The following is a 7,746-nucleotide window of genomic DNA, read 5'->3' as shown; positions in this document are numbered from 1 at the left end:
ACTTGAATAAGGTTGCAAACCTTGTCACAGTCAGTGATGAATTGAAAAATTTCAAGTGGTGGATTAAATTAGTATGGGAAATTAACCGATTGTAGCGCCACGATGTTGCCACTTGGTGTTGCCGATTTCTAATGGTCGTTAAATTCCTTGCACAGTTTCAAAACTGGACATGGATGTCTGTTCTCTGTGTCTAGAGTGTGGCCGACTCACCTCCACTCCCGCTCTCGAATGCGTTTAGGGGTATCCAATCCAGACTATTTCATAATCGGAATCTCTGTCTAAAAATTAGTGAAAATCCAAATTTTCATCATTTTTTATGCCCGGAGTTTGTATGGGGATTTTTTTTTGTTCGGAGAGAACTGTCATTTTATCGATTGAACTATCATTCTATACAAGAAAATTAAAACTGTTTTGTTCATTTAACCATCAAAACAAACGAATTGGAAGCGCAATAAAATCACGTTATAGGGTATCGGGATGCTGCGTTGGCATAGTCCCCTTGAACCAGAAACTCACGCAAACACGCAAACTGGAGATCGGAAAAGCTATGCGACATACAACTGTAACACTTCGTTTCAATTTTAGCACTTTAGAGCATTAACATGGAATGAAAATGTCACTTTTTGCTTTTGCAGATGCCATGATTCTTCGGGTTAGTAGTCTGCACACATAATCATAAATGGCATGATTCTGGGACATTTCGAATTGACTTTTCGATAACTGAATAGTTGATGCAACAGTCAAATACGCTATTTTGAACTTTTATATTTGTTTTCAACCAAGGTTACCAATTCTCGTATCGTGCAGCTTTTACCACGATGTTTTAGCCGATAGGCATTCCCAAGCTCACCGTGTATCTTTTGGTAGCTAATGCAATGAACTCAGCTGTCACTCTCCAGCTGAGGAAAACTCTCGCTGTTTGCAGTGGCGCTTGTAAACAAAGATACTCATGCTCTTGAAGTGGTGTTCATTCATCGATCACAAATCTCGCACAGGTCGAAAATAAACGATTCGAAAGAAGCGAAAACTCGAGGAGTTTTTATCGCGGGTGATATTTCTCACAGCGATTGACGATAATTTATCACCACGAGTGCCGATTTAAAGGAAAAGCAGCGCGGTATCGATACCGTGTTCATAAACAATGCTTATCAAAGATACACATTTTTATACCTTGATGCATATACATATGTGAGACACCCACAGTAAAATGAGATTGGTAAGCAACTCTAATGGTATTTCATAAACCTAGCTGATGGTAATAATTCTATGAAGTGTTGCGAGCTTTCCAGCACGAAGAACACAAAACGTCTGCTAAGTATTTGCAGAATTTGCAAGGCGACGTCCCACTTCATGAGCGCAGTGTGGGCGTGAGTGCTGAGCAGAAAACCAACTCCACGAAGACGAGGAGCGTGTTCGTAGGCCTCGTATTCCAGAGTATAGCAGAATTTGGCCCGACGCCAATCCTGTGTTTTCCAAAGTTCGACCAACGGACTTCGCGCAGTCCTAGGATCTGAAGCTTCATACGGCATGCCTTATTGGCTAATTGCGCTAGTGTACCCTGCTGGGTTAGTTTGTAATCTTTCATTTTCGGTTTCTGTAACGGTTTTTGAGATTCGAGAAGCTTTTTGCCTAAGGTCTCCTATTTACCGTGATGGGGCTGCCTCCATAGGTATAGCTTCCGGTGGAAGAGAATTATATAAGATCGATTCAAAATTTATTATGAGATTTTCAGAAACTGTCATCACAGTCATGAGCATTTCGGAAAAATAACTTCAAACTGATTGTTATATAAATCATCATTTATATGTAAATCTTATTTCAGTTATGGTCTGCGTTGCCAATGAACAATACAATCAAGAAGAAAATAGCAATAGAAGCTTAACGAACGAAACATACTTAACTCGCACATACCTTATCAATCACACGAAGCAGAATCTTATAAACAAATCGCCAAAAATTACCGCAATTAACGACGATCCGTAGTTCCTGCGCCTCGTTTGCCAGCGAACAGATGTTTCGGTTTTAGATCCGGTATGTGACGATCGGCTTCGCCCTTGCGGGCAAGTTTCGTAACCTTCTTGGCAATGTCGTGCTTCGCCATCACCTTGGCCTTCTTCTTGAGCTGTTGGGGAATAGAAATAGAAGAATAATGAACAATGAGATATTGCTATGTTGATACGAATTAGTAATCAAAAGGGTTTCAATGGAAGTTTGTCCGTGGTTGAGAAATACGTAAGCGGATATTTTCATTTTCATTTTCATTTTGCAGCATTTGGTGGGGCAATGAGAGCGCAAGTCAGTCCAAAGCCGATGATAAGGAGGGGTAATGGCTGAATAGTCTTTGCTGACCACATAAACGCCATGGGATAGGAAAAGGGTATTTTGGTGTGGGATTAGGGTGTTGGTGCAGACTTGACAATATCAATGCTATTCAGATGCAAAATAATTTTAAGGCTCAATAGTGAATCGCATACCTTCCAAAACCAAAAAACAATAATCCACAAAATACCAAGCAAGTCATAGAAAGAAAAAGCGCCCGATTGTTTATTTTTTCAATTATAACAAACGGAAACTTCTACCCTCTCCGACTCGCCAGTCACCCTGGAAAAAATGTCCCTTCAGTTCTGGAAAATATATTATCCCCAATTAAGCCTTTAATCGAATTGTCCGCGTGGTCTTGTAGTACCCCTGCTAGGTAAGAATCAGTCATTGCCATACATATTATATGCTAGACATGACCCCATGGATAGCATTTGCATATGTAAAAGCTTTGCTGATGTGACTTTCCTATTAGGCAATTCTCTCATCTCATGTTTGTCTTCAAAACCTTATCAAGCTTAGAAAATTGAAGTTGATAAACAATACATTACAAGGTTCGAATTCCCATAGAATGAGATCATTCATTCGCACTACAACACCATAGGAGATAATACCACCAGGGATGGGAACACTCACTTCGAAAGAGTTACACTCACTTGCTATTTTCTCAGCTCAGAAGCATGCAATCAAGAAACGTTGTATGGACGACTTTTGCCTTGGTGTTTTGTCTAAAATTTTGCCGAATGGAGTAGGAGTCGCACACGAATCCCAAAGTCGTGACAGAGCTGTTAAAGCGACTCTCCACGAGGTGAGTGTAATTTACATTCACCTCGTGGAGAGTTGCCTTCGCAGCTTCCTCACGACATCGGTATGCGTGTGCGACCCCTATTGTATTCGACAAACTTTTGGACAAAACACCAAGGCAAAAGTCGTCCATACAACGTTTCTTGATTGCATGCTTCTGAGATGAGAAAATAGCAAGTGAGTGTAACTCTTTCGAAGTGAGCGTTCCCATCCCTGAATACCACATTGGCTGATTACAGTACAAATGTGAAAAATCTCCCTTTTCCCCCTATCCGCAACCCGGGGACGCGCCCTGTTGGATTTCGAAAGCCTCGGAGAATATTACAAACCTTCAATGGCATTCCCATAAACTAACCCACATTGCCCATTCAGGGGTCTGACTGGGCCTATTACCCTCCCTCAGTTTGTAATATTCTCTCCAACTTGGAATTATATTTTCCCGGTACATAAATGACTTCGACAAATGTTCGATATACTATGCAGCGTCATGATCAGTATAACTATATCAGATGACTTGGAGATCTGATTCTTACATAATTGTTTGCCATTGATTATACATTCAGCTATTCTAATCATTACTGCAAAGGCTATCGACCACATGCCTGAAATGAAAGCTTCCTGGAAGATATAATCCAAGATATAATGAAAGCTTCCTGGAAGATATAATCCAGCCCAGAAATACGTAAGCGGATATTAGAATTAAATTGCATCATTTAGTAAAATTTTGATCACCCGGATCTACAATGGCGTTTCATTGTTTTTATCTGATAGATTTATGTATACCCTACCTACAGTGTATCAAACAATTGTCCGTACAGCAATTTTTTGGTCAAAATAATTTTTCATTCAAATATTCATAACTTTTTATAGGTCAATCAAAAACGCTGAAATTTTGACCAATCATTAATCTTATATTAAAGCTCCATTGGTAAAATTTTGAGCGAGATCAGATAAGTTTTCTGAAAGTTATAGAACTTTTAGAAAAACTTATAAGATTTTTGGACACATAATTATAACATTATATCTCAGTATGTACTCGATGAAACTTTTTAAATTTTTTTGGTGTTACAGCTGATACCTAAGGCTTTCATATGCAGGTACTTTAGAGGTTTTATATTCACTACAAAAAATATGAAAAATGTGCTTATGCAGTTAACAATATTTAAAAATTTACCATATTTTGCACACATAATCTGCCAAACGTTTTCCGCCAATAAAAATGCATTAACTGAATGAAAAATTCATAGGACCTACTACTCATATGTAGTTTAGTAGGTCCTGTATAAAAATATTACATTAAGAGAGTTTAAAAACGCCAAAAATACTTGGCACTTTTATTGATCAAAATATGGTAAATTTCCAAATGACACTCTGAACATGTACAGATTTTTCATATTTTTTGTAGTGAATATAAACCTGAAATGAAGCTGCATATGAAAGCCTTAGGTATAAGCCGTATCACAAAAAAAAAAATTGAAAAAGTTCCATCGAGTACATATTGAGATATAATGTTTTAAAAATGTGTTCAAAAATCTTATAAGTTTTACTAAAAGTTCTATAACTTACAGAAAACTTATTCGATCTCGCTCAAAATTTTACCAATGGAGCTTTGATATATGGTTCATGATTGATAAAAATTTCAGCGTATTTGATAGATGTATAAAAAAGTTATGATCATTTGAATGAAAAATTATTTTGACCAAAAAATTGCTGTACGGACAATAGTTTGATACACTGTAGGTACATATTCGAAAGAAACCCTCCCTAAGTATAAATTTCCATTGTATAACTTGAACCCTATTTAGCAAAGAAAAACTGCAAAACTTACCACAACATCCTTGATGCCCAGCTCGTGACCTGGAGTTTTCCTCTTGATCAGCTGTCCAGTGGCCTTCACAATAGCGGACGACTCGCGATCCTTCTTGGGCGTTTTGGGACCACCAACGGCCGGCACCAAGCTGCGTCGGATGTCAACCTGGTTCTTGGTGAAGTTGGACTGCTCGGTTCCGGACATATCGACTCCGAGATTTTCCATAGTTTTCCGCAGATTGTCCACCTTCCGGTCGCGAACCATGGCCTGTTTGTGTCGTGGCATAACCGGTCGGCCGCTCTTCTGCTGCAATTTCCGGGCATCCTTGAGGAGGAATCGCTTGAGACGAATCTGTTTGGCCATTTCGCGGATTTCAAGCAGAGTTTCGTCCAGATTAAGTGGCGGAGGATCGTAGAATCCGGACTCCAGGCGAAGGCCTTCATCACGTTCGAGTTCTTCCAACTTTTCGAAAATCTCTGGATCAATGTAATCTGCGATGTTGACGCCGTTAAGGAATTCTGGAATAACGTCATAGCGCTCTTCCTCTGCAATGTCGGCGTAGTTCTTCTTGAGGTCCAGCGTGTATTCGTCTCCCATTTCCTGTTCGATTTCCTTCTCGAGTTTGCGCTGGCGACGGGCGATTTTCTCAGCATTAGCGGCCCTGGCAGCAAGTACCGACTCCGGTATGCACGGCGGGCGCTCTTTGTTGTCCCGTTTCTCCGGAATCGCCACATGAAGACGATTTAGCACTCCTTCGATCTTTTTGGCCTTCAATTTTTGATCGACACGATAACCAAGAAGACGTTCGCAAGCTTCAGTTTTAACTTCTATTACTCCCGTCTCGGTGACAGTGGACATCTGCATGATTGGAATTTCTTCTGTTTCATCAGCAAGGTCTTCAATGATTTTCTTCTTCTCCGGAGCCAGCTCATCCAACGTTAGAATGTCTGTTTTGTTCAAAACCAACAGAAGCGGCTTGTTGACAAACAGAGGTTTAATGCTGTCGAACAGTTTAGCCTGTTCTTCAATGGAATGACCACATTGCTCGGAAACGTCCATGAAATACAGAATACAGGCGCGCAAATGGGCCATTGCCGTGATGGCTTGCATTTCAATGACGTTGCGTTCCTCCAAGGGATGATCCAGAATTCCAGGAGTATCAATCACTTGCCATCTGAGGTATTTGTAGTCCATGTGTCCAACATACAAACTTTTCGTAGTGAAAGCATAGGGTTGCACTTCCACATCGGCTCTGGTCACCTTGTTGATGAAGCTCGACTTGCCAACGTTCGGGAAACCACAGATGATGATGGTCCGGGTGTAGGGGTCGATCGATGGCAAACGGGACAAATGCTGACGAACCTGCTCCAGATAGGTAAGATTGGAAGCCTGCCGTTTCATAATGGTGGCCATCCGACCGAGAGCGGCTTTCTTCAACTGCTTGCAACGGTACAGCGAATCGCCGAATTTAAGCAGCCGAACGTAATCCTTTGCCACACTGGAAAGACGAGCATAGCAAAGAAATTAGCTTACGAATTTGAATACATCACTTAGCTATACGTATTTTCAATCTTTGAAACAAAAATTTTACACAGCACGTACTTTCAGGTAAAGGAGAATTGAATATGTGCTTCTTTAATCAACCATAAAATTTAAAAGGTAAAATACACTTTGTTGAACAGTGGACTAAGCAGTGTAAATTTGAAGTTGTGGATAGATAACGTAAACCGGGGTAGTAACATCGGTCAATTGTTTGGTCATTCTTCAGCTGCTCCTTTGAGCCGTAACCACCCAATCAAAACAAAAAATAAATTGCATTACTTACGTATCAATCAAATGCCTGGCCGTATTCAACTGTCCCAGTGCCAGCTTGTAATGGTCCTTATCGTACAGCACATTCATCAGATCGGCGTAGAACGGATGTACATCGTCCAGCTTGGGGAAGTCCTGAATGATTTGCGACAGCCGATCGTGGAAGTTCTGCTGGGTGTATTTCACCTTGCGCATATAAAACGCACGGATCCGGCTGATTTTATAATGCTTGTGGACCACCGTCGGAGTTTTCCGCTGGGTCTTCGATAGCATAATATCGATGAAGGCCTACAAGAAAAAAAAAAGTTCCATGTCAATACAGGTTAGAAATGACGTCGTTGAAAACAATCAATTTCACCAGATTAAACAAATTAAATCCAACTTACCTTTGCTGGCGGCACCACCATAATCTTTTTGAAGTTGTACATGCTCATTTTGGCTGATTTTCCGGCACTTTTCCGCGGAAAATACTTAAAAACCGTCCGACAACGGTTCTGTACCGAATCAACACGAGGTGATGGTACGAAGAAAAGAATGAATTTTGACAGCGCACCAGACGTCAACAAAACGCACACGCGTGGAGAGAGACAGAAACGACAACACGAGGTTGTCAGTTTGACAGTTTGACAGCCGGGGGAGTGGCCGCGGAGAGTGACGCTTCGTGACATCTTGCGGCGAGCACTGACACCAGCGAGTTATGCACGCTTATTTTTATTTCAGTAAGTTGTGCGCTAGGGTAAATCTGAGTGGTGCGAATGAACTACCTGCATCGATTTCCGACACATTTCACCGAAAGAGGCGCTTCAAATATTCTTCAACTCTATCGGAAACTAATGGAAACTATTGAATGTTCCAACAAATTCCAACAGATGGTGACTCTGTAGCGTAAACAAATTTACAGTAGTTGTGCCAGATTAGGGAAGGTTGAATTTTATGTTTTCTCGCTTCTGGTTGAACTTTAAATAACAAATTTGAAACGCCCTTAAGTGCATTGTTTTAAA

General features: G+C 40.7%; 1 protein-coding gene across 1 annotated transcript; it reads right to left on the bottom strand.

The window, feature by feature from the left end:
• Positions 1-1,781: 1,781 nt before the first annotated feature.
• Positions 1,782-7,291, bottom strand: LOC109431657 (nucleolar GTP-binding protein 1-like). The gene is made up of 4 exons (XM_062852626.1): positions 7,132-7,291; positions 6,759-7,033; positions 4,952-6,431; positions 1,782-2,122 (listed from the first exon to the last, which is right to left on the bottom strand). The coding sequence occupies exons 1-4, from the start codon at positions 7,177-7,179 to the stop codon at positions 1,967-1,969; spliced, it is 1,959 nt and encodes a 652-aa protein (XP_062708610.1). The 5' UTR covers positions 7,180-7,291; the 3' UTR covers positions 1,782-1,966.
• Between the last annotated feature and the right edge of the window lie 455 nt (positions 7,292-7,746).

This window comes from Aedes albopictus, chromosome 2 (genome assembly GCF_035046485.1).
Source record: "Aedes albopictus strain Foshan chromosome 2, AalbF5, whole genome shotgun sequence".
NCBI classification, from domain to species: Eukaryota; Metazoa; Arthropoda; class Insecta; order Diptera; family Culicidae; genus Aedes; species Aedes albopictus.
Note: the sequence above shows the minus strand (reverse complement) of the source record. Positions and strands in the feature narration are given on the sequence as shown.

Coding starts and splice junctions, on each gene's coding strand:
- LOC109431657 (XM_062852626.1), bottom strand. CDS start 7,179: ATGAGCATGTACAACTTCAAAAAGATTATGGTGGTGCCGCCAGCAAAG. Junction 7,034..7,131: donor TGGTGGTGCCGCCAGCAAAG/GTAAGTTGGATT, acceptor TTTTTCTTGTAG/GCCTTCATCGATATTATGCT. Junction 6,432..6,758: donor GCCAGGCATTTGATTGATAC/GTAAGTAATGCA, acceptor TCGTCTTTCCAG/TGTGGCAAAGGATTACGTTC.